At 30.0% G+C, this 20,839-nt stretch overlaps 4 protein-coding genes across 11 annotated transcripts; 3 read left to right on the top strand and 1 right to left on the bottom strand.

The window, feature by feature from the left end:
- Positions 1–1,062: 1,062 nt before the first annotated feature.
- LOC105143286 (putative G protein-coupled receptor B0563.6) lies at positions 1,063–4,441 on the top strand. Its single transcript, XM_011051507.2, has 6 exons — positions 1,063–1,223; positions 1,453–1,712; positions 2,104–2,330; positions 3,098–3,402; positions 3,484–3,718; positions 4,068–4,441. Exons 1-6 carry the CDS (start codon positions 1,201–1,203, stop codon positions 4,275–4,277), a joined length of 1,260 nt encoding a protein of 419 aa, XP_011049809.1. The 5' UTR covers positions 1,063–1,200; the 3' UTR covers positions 4,278–4,441.
- Positions 4,442–5,106: 665 nt separating this feature from the next.
- gry (trafficking protein particle complex subunit 11 gry) lies at positions 5,107–11,250 on the top strand. 3 transcript variants are annotated; one of them, XM_011051509.2, is made up of 22 exons: positions 5,138–5,364; positions 5,443–5,499; positions 5,635–5,836; positions 5,963–6,132; positions 6,228–6,416; positions 6,490–6,663; positions 6,802–6,969; positions 7,045–7,249; positions 7,344–7,517; positions 7,603–7,681; positions 7,788–7,842; positions 8,007–8,214; positions 8,353–8,558; positions 8,699–9,004; positions 9,096–9,301; positions 9,431–9,567; positions 9,659–9,871; positions 10,198–10,361; positions 10,418–10,640; positions 10,703–10,811; positions 10,916–10,992; positions 11,075–11,250. In XM_011051509.2, exons 3-22 carry the CDS (start codon positions 5,648–5,650, stop codon positions 11,099–11,101), a joined length of 3,279 nt encoding a protein of 1,092 aa, XP_011049811.1. In that variant the 5' UTR covers positions 5,138–5,364; positions 5,443–5,499; positions 5,635–5,647; the 3' UTR covers positions 11,102–11,250. The 3 variants fall into 3 exon arrangements, with proteins under 3 accessions (XP_087260876.1, XP_011049811.1, XP_011049810.1); XM_011051508.2 differs by having other exon boundaries at positions 5,139–5,499; XM_087404750.1 differs by lacking the exons at positions 10,418–10,640; positions 10,703–10,811; positions 10,916–10,992; positions 11,075–11,250 and having other exon boundaries at positions 5,107–5,499; positions 10,187–10,360.
- A 137-nt stretch (positions 11,251–11,387) lies between these two features.
- Positions 11,388–16,982, top strand: LOC105143288 (hypothetical protein). Of its 4 annotated transcripts, XR_015544636.1 has the most exons (5): positions 11,388–11,706; positions 11,819–11,936; positions 12,866–13,021; positions 13,533–13,681; positions 16,848–16,982. XR_015544636.1 is itself a non-coding variant. In XM_087404760.1 (4 exons), the coding sequence occupies exons 1-3, from the start codon at positions 11,618–11,620 to the stop codon at positions 12,992–12,994; spliced, it is 336 nt and encodes a 111-aa protein (XP_087260886.1). In that variant the 5' UTR covers positions 11,388–11,617; the 3' UTR covers positions 12,995–13,021; positions 16,848–16,932. The 4 variants fall into 4 exon arrangements, 2 of the variants coding, with proteins under 2 accessions (XP_087260886.1, XP_011049812.1); XR_015544635.1 differs by lacking the exon at positions 13,533–13,681 and having other exon boundaries at positions 12,866–13,172; positions 16,848–16,937; XM_087404760.1 differs by lacking the exon at positions 13,533–13,681 and having other exon boundaries at positions 16,848–16,932.
- Positions 16,402–20,639, bottom strand: LOC105143289 (serine hydrolase like 2 kraken). 3 transcript variants are annotated; one of them, XM_011051514.2, is made up of 6 exons: positions 20,304–20,639; positions 19,688–19,815; positions 19,578–19,622; positions 17,959–18,194; positions 17,178–17,525; positions 16,402–17,055 (listed from the first exon to the last, which is right to left on the bottom strand). In XM_011051514.2, the coding sequence occupies exons 2-6, from the start codon at positions 19,746–19,748 to the stop codon at positions 16,804–16,806; spliced, it is 942 nt and encodes a 313-aa protein (XP_011049816.1). In that variant the 5' UTR covers positions 19,749–19,815; positions 20,304–20,639; the 3' UTR covers positions 16,402–16,803. The 3 variants fall into 3 exon arrangements, with proteins under 3 accessions (XP_011049816.1, XP_011049814.1, XP_011049815.1); XM_011051512.2 differs by lacking the exon at positions 20,304–20,639 and adding an exon at positions 20,125–20,276; XM_011051513.2 differs by lacking the exons at positions 17,959–18,194; positions 20,304–20,639 and adding exons at positions 18,938–19,170; positions 20,125–20,272.
- Between the last annotated feature and the right edge of the window lie 200 nt (positions 20,640–20,839).

Consider the following 20,839-nt stretch of genomic DNA (forward strand, 5'->3'; position numbering starts at 1 on the left):
TTTATTTTTTATATCTTCTTTTTTGGAACGTATCAAGTGCTGGTAGGGAATCCGTTGTCTGTTACAGACAACATATATATAATACATTATATTTTTCATGAAAATAAACAATTTGTTATTATCTGTAACTCTTGCATTACCAGTTCTTTTTAGGACCGAATTCTTTAAATTCGTCGCATTTGTTGACACGGCTTCTGATGATTTATAAATTATAAAAAAGAAAACTATTATTTTTGGTACTGCGCATATTATAAGTACGTAATTGTTTGAAAGGACACAAACAATCAACAGATAAGATTACGGAATATTCGAAGAATGCTCCATTTATATTCGTCTAAAATATGAAAACTGTGTTCCAAATTAAAATGGATCTCTTAAATGGAATGGATTAATTAAAAAAAAAATGGTGTTTATATTTTCTCTATTTCCACCTAAATTTTAGTAAGCTATAAATATAATAATCTATAAATTTTAATATCGAGTCACATACACACAAAAGTTTTCCTTTTTGAAAAACAGAAAAAACTTGGAAAACTTGAAATTTTCTTTTTTCCTTTATTTCAATTAATTATGAATCATTTGAACATGAATATATTCGTATCGTTATCAATTGCGATAATCAAGATAGCGAACTTATAATATTCTTCAAAAAAAAGAAGCAATAATAAAGTGATCGCAAGATGATAATCTTTTTAATAAGGAAAGAGTTATGTTGGTTGCACACTTTATAAAATACGATAAATTTACTGCATTTTAATCTTTATTGCATAATCCGTATTATCTCCACGGTGAAGTATTTGACCGTAAAACAACAATTAATAATAGACCCTGTTGTTTGTTCAAGCAGTTTGACCTTAATAAAGGGTTTAAGTCTATCATCTATTACGTGTTTAAATAAACCCCCATACACCTTAACGTTACCTTCTCGAGGCTTGCGCAGTATATTTTTCTGAAGCAAGACCCATAAGGTGGATATGTCACAGGTAAACCTGTTAGAGTCTATCATGTCTTTATTGAAAGTAGATTTACAGCTGGCCAGAGGGAGAAGGAAAGAAACAGACGGCGACGTGCGTGAGCAAAATACAAAACGTCAAACAGTAAAAAGTTTCTAGATCACTTAATCGACAGTACTTACAAGTTCTTTAACGGCAATCTTAATTTGTATAATTTTTGTATAATTAATAATCAACGGAACGTACAATGCTGACAGGAGTGATCGACGGGTTTGTATATATCGCAGTTTCATAGTCAATTCTTCATTAGCAACGCACATCATTTTGTACTTTATCGTTAATAAAGTAGTTCAACTAACTGAAGATCATCATTCATTGCGAAATAAGTCGATCTTAATCAACAATCTACATTTATCTTCATCGGCAATAAAATTAAGCTGCTCGCTTCTTTTCTACTTACACATACATCAGATCCTATGAATGAATATTCTTTTTGCAGTACTCAGTTGTGTTGCGAGGATGATAACTTTACTATCGAACGTACGCCTATCGAGGACGACATTGCTCGAAGCCAAGTGATGTCTTTGATGTGGACATCTTACGGTATCATAGTCCCGATCATATTAACCATCGGCATTTTCGGCAATGCGGCGATCTTTGTTGTGCTATCTGGCCCATTGTTTCGCGGTATCGCATACCTGTACCTCAGTGGACTTGCGCTGGCGCATATCGGTGTTATCCTATCTTGGATAACAATCAGTTTGTACAATCCGATTCTGACAGTGTGCACTGTAGAAAAAAAAAAATAACGCTTGGCTGAAGAAAATCACAGGACTGATGTTGCATCCACATCCAAACAAATAAACCGAATTAATTTAACGACGATACTTAACTCATTTAATTTAGATCGCGACGATTCTTGACTCATCATTTGTCCATTAATATTATCGTTTACGCGATAGTAGTACTCAATTACAATTAATTAGTTGTATCGATAGTTCATTATTGTACCAGTATGTACTTTTTCTTCGATTAACTTATATATACGATTGCGCAATTAGTTTTTTTTCTCAGTGCACAACAGTGGCCATGTATAATAAAGCATTATAATATATGTATAATTATATCTGACAATCAATGTATGTTTCAGCTCTAAGATTGGGTTATGGCATGAGCAATAATTACCCATCAGCTTTCTACCATGCTCATCTTGAACTTGTTATTCTAAACGCTTTTTCGGCTGCCAGTGTTTTCATTATGGTCTGCTTAATTGTAGATCGATACATTTTTGTATTCTTTCCGTCACGTATTCGCACCGGAAACACGCGCAAGAACGTCAACTCCTTCATACTCTCTTCTTTCATTGCTGGTTTCATGGTAAACTGTTTTACGTAAAATAGCGTATTTCTTTTCTTCCGAAAGATGCATTTAATTTTTTTTTAATAAAGTATCGAGTAATCTTTTACATTTTGATTCCACTACAATCTTTGCTATTATAAATATTTTTATGTTTCACTTTCTCGAAGCTATTTATAAATAATCTATAGTTCTTATATTATCATGAAAAGTTGTTATATAAAGATAATTTTTATTGGGACATTTAAAACGTTGAGTGCCATCTATAGCCGATGTTCATAATCCGAGTTTATGTTTAAGATCATAATACGATCTTGAGACAAACTGTACAGTTATTTTATTGACTGAAAATTAGCTGAACTACTATCTATAATTACACTTAACTTAAGACAATCTTGAATATAAAATCGGATTGTAACAATTACTGATAATAATTATTATATTGTTACATCTCCTTACGAATAAGATTCACTTAGTTAATATATCACTCGATTATATTAGAATAATTAGAATAAGAAAAATTGGAGAATAAGAAAATCAATATAGGAAAAATCAATAAACGATAATGTTTATTATTTATGCTTTTATTTGTCAGTGGATTTTTCAATCAAAGAGCGCGAATCATTATAAATCGATCAATTCCGTTAATCATTCGTGTTTAACAATAACGAGAGAATCTTTTATTGCAAATATTCATAACAATAGATGTAATAATTTTATGTATAAAATATATACATATATAATATATTGTACGTGTTTTATATAGGCACATTTTATTTCTTTTACAGGTTAGTAGTCCACTATCGGTAATGAGAACTATCGTTTATGCGGAACAAGATGAATCCGGCATTTCTTTTACATTACGTGAAAATATATTCGTTACGCAAACTGCAATATGGAGAACATATATTTGGATAATGGAGATCGTAGTACGAATTTGCCCGTCGGTCGTATTCATTGTACTAAATAGTTTAGTCATTAAGAGGTTTCTACAGTTGAATGTGCAAAACCGACAATTCCACGCTGTTTCAAATAAATTTCGGACCAACAAGACGCCTGACACGTCATTATTATCTCGCAATCGAGGATACAAGTTAAAACAAAAGATTAGATATTGTATATTTCTGTGATCCCACTAGAATATATAAAATTATATAAAAATTATTCTTTCCAGAGAGGAGCAACACTTGGCGATATTGACGACAACAATGATTTTATGCTTTTTTTTGACGGAAGTTCCACCAAGTCTTATCCCTATACTGTATACCGATCGTCATCCGTTGAATCTTCGTTACCAAACATTCCGCGTGTATTCGACGATTGTCGAACTCAGCAATTATGTCATTTACATTCTCATATATCTCGCCTGCAGTACAGAATTTCGAAGAGAATTGCTGAGATTTCTACAAGTGAGCACGCAACAATTTTCATTTGAAAATCTGTTATAGAAATTTCTCGTCTTTCAATCCTTCAATATATTTATTTGTGCAATAAAATTATTATAATGTTAATACACTATACGCAATATTTGAGTAATAAGATTTTATAGAATTTATTTGTGTATAAAGGATTTTTTAAAGCGTTATAAATGAATGAATTATATTTTTAAATAAGCTGTAGCTGTAAAAGGTAATATAAAGCTCCAATTGAGCTTAAGTTAAATTTTCAAATATAAATAGATTATAATTTATAATTTCAGGAAAATATTCGCAACTAATGAGAGTACTTAAAATTTGATTAATTAATTTTTGCGAACAGGGAAAATGTAACGAAAACGTAGGACAAGACGTTGATCAGCCGATAGGCGAGATCGAGGATTACAGTCGGCATGGCACTACTATTCGATTGACACCGGAGCGTACGAAATTGAATTCCCCCGAGTCGCCGACCAAAGAAATTAGAATGGAGGAAGACGCACATCCGTCGGAGGCTACTACTTTTATGTTAGAACACCGTGTTGTCACATAATTATACGTTGCGCGCTAAGATCAAAGGCAATCGTCAATCATTTGTATTTGTTATGTATATTTGTATTTATATTAATTATATTGTATATTTTATGTGCATCCGTAATGGAACTCGTCTGTATATGTATATTAATTAATTATACCTAATACTTTAATGGATATAAATTTCATATATGTATATTATAATTCTGTATTATACCAATTATGATACGTTATATACACACACATATATATATATATATATATATATATATATATATAAATTTCTGTATTATAATATACCTATAATATATAAATGTATAATTTCAATTATAATTGATGTAAATTTAAAAATCAATATTGATGCTTTTTCTCAATCTTGCATGACAATTGATAAATTTTTATATAAAGATGATTCATTTTAATTTTAACAGGCAAATATTTCAAAAATATGCAATTTCATCAAAAAATATTCCAAATAAAAGTTGTATGTCATACACAGAGAATATATTATTGTCTCTCTTATTTATACTATACAACTTTATACTTTTATTTAGAATATATTTTTTTGTAAAATTGTATATTTTCAAAATATTTACTTGTTAAGATTAAAATAAATCACCATGCTATATATGTTTTTCACGTTTCTTTTTTCTCTCTATTATACATTTAATTTCCAATACATTTTTTTATGATCTGTGCAATCTAAAAGACCACAAAAATATTTATAAAATATTTAAAATAAATCTTATAAATTTTTATGAATATTTTGTAAATATTTTATAAATATTGTGTGCTGTCTGGGTATATCAATTTCTGTAATTAACATATATTTATATATACATACATCAATTTAATTAGATTTTAAATTTAAAAATCGATATCGATTCAATCTTACCTTCCTCTGTATCCAGTTATTTGATAAATTTCTTTTTTGTAACTGAATTTTTTTGCTTTTCATTTATTATTTTTTTCTATCTGTTATTTCAAATGTGGACCAATACATATACATGATGACGTATATAAATGCAGAAGAACATGCTCCATCGCGAGTACTGAGACTACGCGTAGTGGTAGTACGTGTTTTCACACGAATTCTAACCTAACATGTAAGTCTTTGCTGATGATAATTTATAACCTACGTCTGAACTGTCAAAGTGCAAAATGGTCACATATATTAATTACAGTGTCTAATCGCAAAACAATTCGCATCCTAATAACGTGTTATTCCGTATAATTTGTTCGTAAGTAGATTCAAAAATATTATTAAAAGTTATATAAATAATATTGAAAGATTTTTTGAAAGAGGAAATTTCTAAATAATAACGCGCTTAAAACTTATAAAGTTATTGCGTATTGATTGTTATTTATTTTTCCAGTAAAAGTTTTATAATGTTCGAGTTGCCAGCAGAATTGGTAGCTAAGCCTTTAGCTTTGATAGGTTTGACTGGATTAGATATTGCAAATCCAGTACATCGTTCTATCTGGGATGCATTCAGCAATAATCGTAGACCAGATTGTGCAGCTGTTCAGTTTAAGCTCCTTAGTTTGACACATGAATTTCCTACTGTCAAACCAAAGGTATAATGTTTGATGATATGTAATCACTGATCAAAGATGTAATTTTGCTGGGGTATACTTGTGAAGAAAGTATCCAATTGATGCTATTTATCTGCTATTACTATGTATTATCTTTATACTTTTTAGCGTAGCTCGTATGAATGGTACATACCTAAAGGAATTTTAAAACGAAACTGGATGAATAAATATCTTAATGAAATTCCTTCAGTAGTTGTTGCATTCTATGACTTAGACTGGAATGATCCTTTATGGAATGAGAAAAAGATGGAATGTGCTTCTAGAGTACAATCTTTAAGGTAATATTTTATAATCTGTTTAGAATATTTAATATTATTATATTATTGATGCATTAAACTAAGTGACAATATCTTTGTTACAACATCTTTGTTAGAGCTGCCCTTGATGGAAGAAGTACGAAAATAGCTGTAGTATTGATACAACATGCTGTTCAACCGCTTCCTGGTGCTGAAGATGTAGTTGCAACTGAGCGTGCAACAGCATTGTGTGGAGCTTGTGATTTAACAGCAAAGCTTTTATATATTTTGCCACATGCCGATCACTTATTAGGATATATATCTAGGTTTATAATTGTGTAATTTTTTATTTTTTCATTTTTCTATTTTTGAAAGAAATAATAGTTTTGTTTACTGTAGGTTAGAGACGGCATTCTATGATTTGGCACAAAATTTTTATCATCACGAATATCGAAATGTTAAAAGTCATCGTGATCAACTCACTAAAAATGTTCATCAATATTTATTTGTTCGACATCAATTTAAAATGGCATTCTTGAATGAACTCAAGCAGGAGCTGCATCTTGCTCAAAAGTAAGATTAAAAATATGAATATTACAATATTAGAATATATATATATATATATATGTATGTATGTATGTATGTATGTATGTATACATACATACATATATATATGTATATTCTATGTGTGTGTATGTATGAATGTTGCAGGCATTATATGCAAGCTTATCACAATCTCCTAGAAACAAGAATGACAGATGCAAACGCAGTAGAGATAAAAACTGTTGCTGGTTTTATAAATTATAAGTTGTGCAGAATAATGTTTAGTTTAAATCTTCCTAAAGATGCCATTTCTCAATTTAGACTTCACACAGAAAGGTATAAACATTTAGTGCAATGATTTACACAAATTTTAAACTTCAACAGTAATGATTGATTAATTTTTATTATTAGATTTAAACTAAAAACTGGTCCAAAGGAACTCATGTTTGAACACCATACTTGGATGAGTAGCCAGTTTTCTACATTTGCAGAATTATTTGATGAGGCTATTCGTCAAGGATTACCTGCTGTACAAACGCAACATCCAGGGTATTATTTCCAATTAGCTGCTAATCACGCAAGCTTACGACAATCTGCATGTAAAGAACTCTGCCAGGTATGTACGAAAATCTTAGTTTTTTAACAAATACATTACTTTTTCTGATTATATTATAACTGATTATATTACTTGAATTTCAATACTTTGTTAGCATATAAGCAGTTATCCAGATCCAGATCCATTACTAGGTGAAGAGAAACTCGAATTTTATGGTCAACGGCCGTGGAGACCTGGGAAATTGAGCGCAGAACCAGCAGACACAGCTCGAGAAGCTATCGGCATACAAGCTTTACAATACAGAGAAAAGACTACTGTTAATCATTCTGTAGGATAATTACGTATATATCTGTATACTTTTAAATCAATATATAATAAATAAATTATTGTAAAATATTTACATTCCTTTTCAGATGATAATTATTGGTTTACTAGGAAACGCGATATCACAATTCAAGATATATCGTTGTCCAAGAATGCGGCGATTATTAGGTAGATAATTTGTCTTTGGAAATATAGAGATAAAAATTACTTTTAACGTTCATAATATAAAAATTATATAATATATAACAATTAAATTTTCTTTTCTTTTTTTTAGTCGTACAAATGGCAGAAGAATACTATAATGCTCGGGATTATGGCAAAGTTCTTACGTAAGTTAATTAATTTTTTCTCTCTGCTTATGATAAAAGCCTTCAGTAAAAAAATCTTTATCCTTCAATGGCAAAATCATTGTTGTCATTTGGTTCTTTCCTTATTTTCTTTAGACTAACTTTATATGTTAATAAAAATTGTAAAATTTATTTAAATTGATCAGATTATTAATGCACATGTTGTGGGAATATCATGGAGAACGATGGCCAGTTTTACTCACTGATATCTTAAAGAATGCGCTGCGGGCTGCATATTTATCGACCAGTATTCAAGACTATCTCACTTTGGCTCTCGAAGCTTTAGGACCTTCAACTACATTCTCAGAGGAACGGCAAGCTGTTATTTATAACAATATTATAAATATATTACAGGTTAGTTCAATAAGGCGTTTATTTGTTTCGCTATACTATATAATGATTATTGTATAAATAAATAATATTGTATAAGAAAGTTTATTATTTATTTAATACAAAAATTAACAAAAAAAACGGCTTGACATTTGGTATTAGAAAAAACCACCTAATCCAGAACCAGATTTGCCAGATGATATTAAGCATCTTGCCATGGAGAAGTGGATATTGGAATTAAATCGTCCGGAGCCAAGTATTTTTGCAATTGATGATAATAATATGACATCATTTATTGATCTTAAAGCACGATTTTTGCAGCAAACATATGCAGTGAATACAATGATAACAGTGGAAGTTATTGTAAGGTATTTAAATTTATCTTTTTTGTCTCTCTCTCTCTCTCTCTCTCTCTCTCTCTCTCTCTATATATATATATATATATATATATATATATATTATATACATTAAAAAATTACTAAATATAATTTTATATTTAACTTTGCAGGAATTCTTACTTTAGCATCATTGAGTTTTTTAATGCATCTATAACAGTTAGTGGACCAGGTTACAATGCTGAAATACCAATTGATGAAATTAAAAAATCAGATCTTATTTTTCAAGCAAAGGAAACGAAAAAACTTTACTTCAACTTTAAAGCTCCTCGTCAAAATGATGGTGTAGAAATTCGTATTAGTACAGTTTCTTTACAAATGGGTGATAGCGAACATTGTTGTATTATGTTAAGATTCTCAGCTATGGGTAGAGAAACGAATTTGTTGGATCGTTTGTATCCTGAAATACAACAACTTCGGTATATTTATAGAGTTTTTAAATTCCGTTTTTAGTATTTATTAGTCATTTGACAAAAAAATTAATAAAAATATAATTTTTATTCGTAACAGTGGAGGAGAGTTTGAAGCAATAAGACCGTTAATTCACGCAGAAATTAAACAAGAAGAATCAAGTTTAAGTTTAGATGCAAAATCCAACAATCCTGCGCTTTTAGGCGAGTGGCTACCCATCACGATATCCTTATCAGCTAATGAGAATGTTAATGCAGTCTATTTATATATAATACTTTTATCAGATGGTAGCAATGAGCAATCAAGTATGTTTTCACGTTTTTAGTATTTTATTTTCTTTTATTTTCTTATAAATGATTTTTTTTTTCTAATCTTATACACTATATTCTTTTTTTTTTTTATTAACTAAGCTGTTCTTATATAATGTATTTCAGCTGAATTAAGTATTAATATGCTTAGTAAAGAGTCTAAAGTATCTATTGTTGTTGGTGATATGGTAAAAGGCACTTTAGCTAAACATATTGTGCATATTAGAGCACATAAAGTAGGCGATAGAAATATCGTAATAAAGGTATTTATACATAATTATTTTAATAAATTATATCAAACGATTTTGTGTGTGTGTGTTTAATATTGTCATTTATTATTATTATATGTAACAGGCAGACTATACTAGACCCGAACAAATTAGGGGAAATAAAGAATTAACATATTCGTTGGCGGTTAAGAAACCGTTTGAAGTTGCAACACAATTTTATACTACACTGTTCGAACCACTAACAAAAGGTTTTGTTAACGAACCCTTTATCATCATGCCTCATATTACCTGTGTTTCTCCGTGGCCTATAAACATTCTAAATACATCTATAGAATTGGTAAGTCTCCACAGAGTATCTATATTGGAATGTTTGGAAAATCTGTATGCCGATAATTTTTAAGCAAAACTAAAATTAAAATTATTTAAACTAAAACTTTTTTTTAGTTAAAAGTAATTTGTAATATTATATATCATTTGGTTTCACAATATTTTTCCATCTTCCGGCTAATTTTATGACTTCTTTCTCGTAAAAGTCTTGAATTTTAAACATCACCTGAGAAATTTGCATAGATTTTTCGAACAATTCAAAATATAATTTAATTATCTGTATAAGTTTATGTCAGGGAAATTAGAATTTTATGATAAACTTAAGCTCGAAATTAGGCAGATTCCATTCAAAAAGAGAGCAATCTTGACAATCAGGAGTCCATTTTAGCGGGTGTTAAACTCTGTGATGGTGAGACAGGGACTGATGCCTATTGCCTGATTCCAAAGATAGGTGGCGAGTTGCCAATTAGTATTGGAGTATACACTATCAAGTGGAAAAGGTAAAGATTGATAAAGATTATGACATAATGCGGTCTGTAATCTTCGTTATTTTCAGAGTAAATGACGAAACCGCGTTAGAAACTAGTAGTAGCGTAACTTTAGCTCCTTTATGGGTCGAAGATGTAGTAATTGGATTGGAAGCCAAAATGCCAGCCCACGGATGGGTTCGCACGCCGTTTTGTATATCATATTTCATAAAAAATCATTCTGATTATCTTGTCACTTTGCGCTTAGCTATGGAAGGCAGTGATGCATTCATGTTTGCTGGTCAAAAACAAGTACGTTTCATGCTTACATTCCACATGATGTATACAATGATCTTATTAATATCTCTTTTCAGATTGATATTTACATACTGCCTAAAAATATTCGAAGAGTTGATTGGGTTTTACGACCGCTAGTAGCTGGTTTTGTGGCTCTTCCAACATTATCGCTAACTGTACCTGCAGGTAATAATATCTACTATATAGAGCAATTTAAAAAAAAATTATATAATATTTATATTTGACACATCAAAATTATAATATATCTGTAATATATCTTTAATATACAGATGAGGAACACAAAGTGGGTAAAGGACGATTATCAGAGATGATTGAACGTTCGTTGCCGAGTCATATATATATACTGGTAAGAAAAAAATTACATACCAATAAAATAGTTTAATAATGCTTTTGTAATATATATATTTATATATATTTTTTTTTTACAGCCGAAATCACAGTCTTTAGGAGAATAAATATTTGACATTAGGATCTCTTGTTTTTAAGAAAAAAAAAATATCTTCCCTTAAATAAAATATATTATAATAAATTTTGCATAGACTAATATGTATGTGTATCATATTTATTAAAGTCATAAATATAAATTTTTCTTGGATATAATTTATTTAAAGTATTTTATTATTGTATTCTAAAATTAAACATTCCAAGATTATTATGAGTATATAATATTGTGTAAATTTTTAACAGACACTCATTACATGATAGCAATCACATTACTATGCACTATAGTTAACAATAGTTCATACACAGACATCGATCGTTTTTAGATGTATCGAAGAACATTGCATTATGCCAGTAATGCGTTACCGTGGAAACCAGTGAATATCGGAACGCACCCCTAGACTCTAGTATTAGTAAACATACATTTTTCTTCTTTTTCTGTACCTCAAAATAATTTAAGTCAATTCTAAAAACATTAATTGTTATCGACAATTGTACTCGCATATAGTGGATCGCAATGATTTTATGAAATGGCAAGGAGCAGCAATATTGATATTGCAAGTGTTTTTGATGAATACCTGCTAAAAGAACAGCAATTTGAACGAGAAATAGAAGAATGGTACATTTACAATGAAATTTATTATTCGCTAATATTATTTACTAATGATACATGCATGTATATAACATTTTCCTGATCAACAAAAAAAATTATTTTTCATTTTATTTCGCAGCAATAAATTACGTCGCGAGATTCGCAACAGGAATATTTTCAAAGTTTCTGACTCATCGTCAACAAATCTGCCTTTAAATTTGGAAAAATCTCGTATTCGCAATCAGGCTCTTCTGAAGGTTTGCTATAGCACATTTTTTGGATTAAATGATATGAAAAAAATTCAGTGTACTTATAGAATAAAACCAAAATAAAAGCAAAATTCAGTGTATATGGAATATAGAACGTGCAAACTTTCTATGTTAGACAAGCTGCTTATTTTGAAGTAATTTTACTGATAAGATCACATGTTACTCAATGTTATCCATCGTTTTGTTACAATTTTTACAATTGGAAGGAAGTTTGTCATAAAGTCATTTTAATCTATGTTCAGAATAGAATTCTAGTTACAATTTTATATGTTACATATAACACAAAAAACAGTCAGAATATACATATGTATATTAAAATACCTAATACATAAAATTGTTTAAAATTATAAATACATTCTATTTTGAAAAATTTGACATGAATTATAAATTGTCTAAAATGAATTGGATTTAATATTTTTTATTATAGACTATCATAACAATTTTTTAATTTAAAGAATTGATATTGCAAAATATGGTGAAATATTTATTATATATATATATATATATATATATGTATTGCATGATATATATATTGGGTCATCTAAAAAGTATCCGCGGTACTTTGTCACTAAATATATGACCATCAACACACATCTAGTGACAAAAAACCGCGGATACTTTTTAGATGACCCAATATACAGGGTTGGCCATATTCGACGGAAATCTCCTTGAACTCTATTAAATGATTTTTAAAATGAACAGCAAAAAATGTGTTTTTTCCCATGATTGAAAAAAAAAACATCTTTCCGTCGAATATGACCAACCCTATATATATATATTGTATAAAGTGTGTGTGCGTGGGCGCGCGCGCGCGCGCGTGTGTGTGTGTGTGTGTGTGTGTGTGTGTGTGAAAATTATATACCAATTAATAGATTTTAAATAAAATTGAAAATTTATATATTATATTATTATGACAGGATTTGGAGATGTCTAGAGCACGTTTGAGAACTTACGCTTCTTACACGCCTACAGATGCAGAATTGCAGCAGATTTCGTTGGCTTATCGAAGTCATCTTCGCAAAAATATCCAAGATACGAAATCATGACAAGCTCATTTCCATGTAATCAATTAGGTACTCGTCAGTGATCATTTCAACCTGATAACTCGAGCCGAACGAACAAACTTTGAAATGAAAAGTTTGTTGATCGTTGGGATCGATGGATCGGGTTGATTATTGCGTGATCTATTTTATGACGTGGCTGCTTCTTCGTATGTTGAACGACGTGAGAACTGATTCGTAAAATGTGTGGAATAAACACAATATTTTTTTGTGCACTTTTTGTAGTTGTTTCACAATCAGGCTCGAGTTATTATTCCAACAATAACTACTATTTTTTGTAAAGTAAAATAAAGCAGATTAATAACAGGCTGTTATATATCTTACGTATCATACTTGAATCTATATTACTGTCGCTCATAAAATAATCATTACACAAGGTAACATATTACATTGTAACTCAAACAGCGTCAGCGTGTATTATATTGCAAATAAATATACTCACGGTTGACTCTTTACTTTCCGACGAAATATGAGCAGACTGAAATCTAACGAAACTAATTTGCATTTTAATCTATGTTCAAAGGTCTCGAAAGACTTAATTATAAAGGCAAACGCGTTACTTTTTGAAGACAATCGCGTGGCGATTATTCGAGCTTACCGTTTGATAGGACAACTGCTTGATAGATCTTCTTATCCAGCGTTATTCAGGAGCTTGTTGAATTGTGGAAGAATGTAAGTAGGGTGCATGGACAAGTGGCGAACGATGTCCACCTGCGCGCTCAGGCATGCTATATTCATATTTATTTTCTATGTACGGCGGTATTATCGCTGATAATTACCGGCGTGCACAACGTACATACACGATAGGACGGCCACGTACCCAGAAATTTCCCGATAAGAAGTTCTGGTCAATAATTTGTTAGAAGAACTCGCGTTTATTTTAAACTGTTGCTTTTTACACACAACTCGCAAACGCGAATCCCAACATTTCGCGTCGACTATTTATTTCACAGACGTGACTTTTCAACGTTGAATTTGCCGGCAGATTAGATTTACGGTTTTATCGTCGGCCTCGTACACGAAATGGCATTTCAAACTTCAGAAATGCGCAATTTATACAAATTATCATACAAGTCGCGCGTCCTTGTTCGTAACTTCACTTACCTTTCGTACCTTCGGAAAATACTTGAAAAACATGTTAATTGCGAGCAACGTGTAAACGGTCTATACGTCGCAGAAAATTTAAAAAGACTGGAGGGCATCACGAAACGTAATGGATGCGTTTTTGGAGTTTAATTTTATATTTCTACGTGACATATGTAGCAGCTGAGTAAATGGAATAATGCTGTGACTTCTTACTTTGACTATTATGATGTTCGCAACAGCTGTGTCAATAGCCTTATTATCTTGATATATAGTTTGCAAAAACATTCTCTAGGGACGTGCCCATAAATTAACGTTTTAATTAATTTAAATTGATTTTTTCGAAGTTGAGATAAAATAAAAATTGGCACATTTCTTCGAAAAAAAAAATATATATATATGTATATATACAACGTTTGGCTGAAGAGAACTTGAACTTGAGTATAGGTTGAAATTAATGCCGTTCGCTCTGTTCTTGATTGTGAATATAGTGAATGCACCTGTATTACCTGTATTACATTTGAAAGATTATCAGGAACATCTGCAATATCTGCACTTGTCGACTCACGCCCTTACTTGGATTTTTTGAAATCATTACATTATTTCTACGACTTTGCGAAGCCACAAAAATGTATGGCTCATTTTATGAATTTATCTATCTAGAGCGCGTGTCATGGATTATGCCTTTAAGCTATTGAAAGACATTTTATGGGATTGATATAGAATATCGCATTTTCTTATGTTTATTTGTTTGATTGTATCTACGAGTTCAAACCGATGCGACTCCGTTGTATTTAATTACTTGACTACCAGATATTAACGTATTATTATCGTCGTTAGTGTTCATTGGATGATAAACGCGTAATGTTTGCTGTCCTTGGTAGACAAGAAATTTCGAGAAAAGGATCAATTTTTTTAGTTGATTTTCTTTCTTGTAGTAATAAATAAAAAAAATACAAGCTTTGTGTTACAAGTAAAACAAAAACTTGAAAAAAGTAACACCTGCTTAACTTATATCACATTTCGTTATACTATAATAAAATCTTGTTTTTTTTATATTTTAATAATTTAATGAAAATTAAATATTAAAATACTATATTTCTACCACAGAGAATTAAAGTAGATGCGGAGAGTTAGAGATATTAATTAATTTTTTTTAATTAATATCAAATAAGAATGTAAGGATAATTGTGACTAGTGTAAAGTGATTTTATTCTAATGCATTGATAGTTATATACAAGGTGGGTCATTTTAATCGATTTACTAGAATATCTCAAAACCTTTAAGTTTAAGACAAGAATGTTTTTTAAACAAAAGTTGCACAGTTGCATTAGATACTAGAGAGAAAAAGATGGTGATCTTGATTGACCCTTGAGAAGAGTGTATTTAAGAACAAATCAAGGTTATTTAATTTTTTTTTAATTGAAACTATTTTTTTAATTTTGATTTCATATTTATATAGCTTCAAAATATTATAATAAAATATTTTTTTCATTAAGTAATTTACAAGTTATGAGGCTTGAAAGTTAGCAGAGCAACGCTTAGTCAACTCATTATCTTCAAGCAATTAAGTTTGAGATAAAGAAAAGATGATCTTAGTTGATATATTTTCAAGGTTATTTTTTCTACATCTTAAACTTAATTGCTTTAAGATAACGGATTGACTTAACCTATTAACTTTCAAGCTCCATAACTTAAAATAACGTAAAATACTTAATGAAAAAAAATACTTCATTAATATTAATATAATGAACAAAACAATAATATAAAACAATAATATTTGAAAAAGTTTAAAAGTTACATAAATATAAAATGAGTGCGAGCGTGGCATGGCAGACAGCGTACTGGTCCATCATGCCAGAGATCCCGGATTCGATCCCAATAGGAACCAAAATATTTACGCTCATGTCTCCTCTCCCATCCTTGCCCACAGAAACAAAAAAAAATTGTTCTCAAAAAATCCGCTGTTCCGAATCGGCATTAAAACTGTAGGTATGCTTGTGACAATTGAATCAACGTGCGCATATGAGAGGTGTAACACAGGCCTAATGTAAGAAGAAGACGAATATAAAATACAAAATGGGAGTTTTAATTTAAAAAATTTTAGATAATCTTTGACCTGACATCTTCTCAAAGTTATTATCATCTTTCCTCTTAATAATTGAGTAACTTTTGTTCAAAACATTTTTTTTTTAATTTAAAAATTTTGAGACATTTTAGTTGATTGATTAAAATGGACCACTCTGTATATGTGTATAAACTACTATAAGTATATCAAAAGATAGTATAAAGAAAGAAAGTATATTAAATTAGAGACCAACTTTAAATAATTTATTAACTCCCACATAAAAACAATACTAGATGTTTGACAGAAATTGTAATTTGACATTTCATTGTAATTTAGTACAATAATCACGCAACATATTTTATAATATATTTAATCTATACACATCTCTTGATTGTTGCTTATCACAGCACTTTTATATATAATTTATTTTTTAATTAAAACTGTTTAAAATTTAATAAAATTACATATGTATATATATGTGTAGATGCAAACATATATATGTCCCACGTGTCAAATATAAATATTATAATATAATTTTCTGTTAATCTGTACATTTCAGATAAAGAATTTTATGTACTCACTTTTCACAAAATTATTTTAAGTAACTAAATTCATTAATATGTATAACTAAATAATATTATTATTAAATTTGTAAAAAATTCTTGATTATAGGCGCAATTTTTTCAGGTTCATTCAAATGTACGTGATGCGTGCCTGTCACCTCATGATACTCAAATTTCTTAGCTCCTACTTTTATGATGTCCAATATTTTCTGATAATTTTCAGGATTTTCAAATTTCATTCCAGGAATAGCACGAATGTTGAGGTAAGCACATTTTATCTGAGTTGCGTATTCAACTACTAAATCTAAAGATAATAATCCTAAAAGGGAAACCTAAAAAAAAAAATAAATAATAAATTTTAATTAACATTATCACACTTCTTTAAATCATAAAACCTACAATATTAACTCTTGTCATCATAAAATATATTGCATAATTATATAAATTCTTTTACCTTCAATCTTGGATCACGAGAAAAATAATATTTGTCTTTTTTATGCGCTGGCTGCATACCACGTTTCATTAATATTTCTGCTCCTTCCTTTGTTATAGAACCATCATATGCTTTTTCTACTATATTAAGCATTTCGCCATATTCATAAGATGGTGCATTGTCCAATGTTAATAATTCATATTTCAAAAATTTGTCAATATATTCTCCGGTGATTGTAGCTGTTTTCTTGACATCCCTTACGCTCGGGCTAGCAATGTCCAAACTTATAAGAAAATCAACTTCATCTGGATATGATGCTGCATACAGAAATGATATAGCACCACCCAATGAGTGCCCAAGAAGTTTGACCTATTTCCATAATAGAATGAAAGTTATAACAAATTTATATTAATTTAGTAGATATATAGCATACATACATATATAGTATACATTAATGTTACACAATATCGTATATATATTTCTTATATATTAGAGTTAGTTGTTATATATTAGGTGCGCAACTAAGTTCTCGCTGTTATTTTGATGAAAATGCCATCAAAATAACAGCGAGAACTTAGTTGCGCACCTAATACATAAATATTTAAAATAATGCTGGTGATGTATGTTAAAATATTCACACATACAAAAAAACTTCATCATGCAGTATGTTTGAGTGAAATATAAATGCAATTTAATGCAAGCAAGGATGACTGTTAGATATGTGTGAGAATATATAAGCATCATACTGGAAAAAATGTTTATATTGATCTCAATTGTAAATCCATTTTATCCACTCGCTAACCTTGTTCCATTTGAAATATTTAATAATTTTACGAAGGAATATGACACCATCCCAATACACATAATAGAATTGACTCTTTGGGTAATGTGAAGATAAACCGTGCCCAGGCATATCCAAACAAAGAACAGAAACATCATTTGACAGCAATGGCATTAATGTATCAAAAGTGCCTGAATTATCTTGGCGACCGTGTAGTGCCAGTATTGGTTGGAGCTCACTAGGACCCCACCATTTGCCTGCAGGTAAGAGTTCTACAATTATTTTTTTATTTTATTTTATTTTCTCCAAATTATGACATTTCAATAGAACACAGATCTTGCTGTTCAAACTTGTAGCAATTTGTTAAATGAGAAGAGAAACTGATGAAAAGAGAGAGCTAATAAACTTGTAGCAATTTGTTAAATTGAGAAGAGAAAAATCCTATATATTTTTTTAAATGCAACAAAGTTACAGCTGAGTTAAAAAGCTTTTTTGTCTATTACTTGAGAATACAATGTAATATGCAGTTATACAACGATAATTTTGAATAATGTTTAGTGTTTTTTAACATTATTAGCATTAAGAGCATTAGCTATTGTTAGCATTAAGAGTTTTAATATTTGTTTTATATATTATACATACATAACAGTCAGCCTTTTTAAATATTTTTTTTTATTAATTATATGATCAGGTGCAAGCAATATGAATATTAAATAATGAAAGTAATAGCATTATACCTCCATGTTGAATGTAACATATAAATACTATTGCAAAATATGCAAATATTCTAAATTAAAAATACGCAAATTAAGTAATTGGTAATGATACATAATATAAACAGATCACATATTCTTGAAGTTATGCTGTAATTGCATTTAACTTCTGCAAAATAAAGCATATAAAATCCATGCTCTTGTTTATTCCATGTTACTGTTATATTTATAATTTATAAAAGAAAAAGATTTTTAAATCGTTGTATAACATTGACTCGCTAGCTAACCTTGTTCCACTTGTAATATTTAACAATTCTACGTAGCGTAAGAACCCCATCCCAAAATATATAGTAGAACTGTCCGAATGGTAGATGAGAAGAAATGCCATGACCAGGCAGATCTATGCTCAGTATAGCTACGTTTGACAATAATTGTGCCAACTTGTCAAAAGTTCCTGAATTGTCCTGCCAGCCATGTATTGCCACTATAGGCTGCTTATCTGTCGGTCCCCACCATTTTCCTAAATTTATCAATATGTTGAATTTAATGTGTCATTTGTTGAGAGCAATATGTCTTTAATTGCAGTTTAATCTAAGTATGTATTTATATCTTTAGATGATTATATGTGTGTGTGTGTGTGTGTGTGTGTGTGTGTGTGTGTGTGTGTGTGTGTGTTTGACAATCATACACATGACATTCGAAAAAGTTTGTTGATATTTATTGTTAGAGTGCTGAAAATTTATAACATATATTTCATACCAAAAATCTGTACTATCTATAATATACATACGTTATAGATTTTCAACATTTATAATGAATATCAAAACATAAGCTTCATATAAAGAATAAAATGATTTTAATATAATTTTATAATATAATATTTACAATGTAGGATACAAATTAGGGAAGACATCAAACTATACTGACCTCTGATATGTCCCCATGGCATCGGTATTTCTATTTCCTTGACATCTATATAAAATAATATCTAATCATTGCAAAAAAATACTTTTAAATATGTGCATTAAAAAATTAACCTTCTTTCTTGTATCCATTCGTAGCACTTTCGTCCGAATTTTTTTTCTCCTTGGTAGCCATGTTAACAGCTGATGTTCGTTTGAGGTTCTTGAAAAATCCGCGGATCCCAAGTGTTTCGTTAGTAAAGCTGCAAAGGAAAATCGTCGATCATCATCCGGATGAAAGAGCTCACAAGCATAAATTTTGAGAAAGATGAATTTTTCAGCGAGCATATGAGAGATCCATCGTCGAGTGTCAGAAAACTCATATATTTTATGTATTTCAAGGTATTGAACCCGTAATTGCTGTGAATCCGTCTTCGAGAGAGAAAGAAAGAGAGAGAGAGAGAGAGAGAGAGAGAGAGAGAGAGAAAGAAAGAGAGAGAGAGAGAGAGAGAGAGAGAGAGAGAGAGAGAGAGAGAGAGAGAAACGTCAGAGAACGTTGTCCTCATCGTCACCTGTTTCTCTTCAAGCGCGACGATTTCGTAATCATTACTTCTTAAATATCACTATACTGATAACTAGCATTTATTCAAGAATTCAATAAAAAAAAAATTATTCGTGTTGGTTTTCGAGTATAATATCGATGATATAATCGTCGGCATTTGCTCAAAAATTGTATTGAGAAAAAACTTACGCGATTAAGTATCTTTATATGAATGTATAACTGAACGTAACTCTTGTAGTTGTGCGTGACGTTAGATAGACGCCAGATAGGAACAAACCAATCACGCATTTAATGTTAGAAGATGACTAGCACGATGACATGACTGTGATTCTACGTTCAGACGCGCGATTGGTTAGCTCCTTTGTGTGTACATATACATACTCGGACAATGTACTTTTAAATCGATTCACATCCGCATTTCAAGAGACCGATAATGCAAAAAGAAAAGTAAAGCGTGTAAAGGAAAAAGAAAGAGATGAGGTGAGAACAATCACGTATAAATGATCGTAAAGAAATGTGATATCAGCTATGTACTAACCTGTAACATAATCGAAGTCTCATCTCTATATTAAACATGATTTTATATCATGTGCTATAAAATAAGCTAGTTATTACGGCACACCTTTCCTTCTCATTCTTTTCTCACCAAACAGACTATTTTATACTTAAACGATAACTCGTTTTTATAATTTATTTTAATTAACACGTTTTTATGACAATAAGTT

This window comes from Acromyrmex echinatior, chromosome 3 (genome assembly GCF_024713525.1).
Source record: "Acromyrmex echinatior isolate Ae372 chromosome 3, ASM2471352v2, whole genome shotgun sequence".
In the NCBI taxonomy this organism is placed as follows: Eukaryota; Metazoa; Arthropoda; class Insecta; order Hymenoptera; family Formicidae; genus Acromyrmex; species Acromyrmex echinatior.

Coding starts and splice junctions, on each gene's coding strand:
- LOC105143288 (XM_087404760.1), top strand. CDS start 11,618: ATGGCAAGGAGCAGCAATATTGATATTGCAAGTGTTTTTGATGAATAC. Junction 11,707..11,818: donor GAACGAGAAATAGAAGAATG/GTACATTTACAA, acceptor TTTATTTCGCAG/CAATAAATTACGTCGCGAGA. Junction 11,937..12,865: donor GCAATCAGGCTCTTCTGAAG/GTTTGCTATAGC, acceptor TTATTATGACAG/GATTTGGAGATGTCTAGAGC.
- LOC105143286 (XM_011051507.2), top strand. CDS start 1,201: ATGCTGACAGGAGTGATCGACGG. Junction 1,224..1,452: donor CTGACAGGAGTGATCGACGG/GTTTGTATATAT, acceptor TTCTTTTTGCAG/TACTCAGTTGTGTTGCGAGG. Junction 3,403..3,483: donor TCTCGCAATCGAGGATACAA/GTTAAAACAAAA, acceptor TATTCTTTCCAG/AGAGGAGCAACACTTGGCGA.
- LOC105143289 (XM_011051512.2), bottom strand. CDS start 20,159: ATGATTACGAAATCGTCGCGCTTGAAGAGAAACAG. Junction 19,816..20,124: donor TCGCGCTTGAAGAGAAACAG/GTGACGATGAGG, acceptor TTTCCTTTGCAG/CTTTACTAACGAAACACTTG. Junction 18,195..19,577: donor GCCATGGGGACATATCAGAG/GTCAGTATAGTT, acceptor TCTTACCTGCAG/GCAAATGGTGGGGTCCTAGT.
- gry (XM_011051509.2), top strand. CDS start 5,648: ATGTTCGAGTTGCCAGCAGAATTGGTAGCTAAGCCTTTAGCTTTGATA. Junction 9,872..10,197: donor TAAATACATCTATAGAATTG/GTAAGTCTCCAC, acceptor GCTCGAAATTAG/GCAGATTCCATTCAAAAAGA. Junction 10,812..10,915: donor ATCGCTAACTGTACCTGCAG/GTAATAATATCT, acceptor TTTAATATACAG/ATGAGGAACACAAAGTGGGT.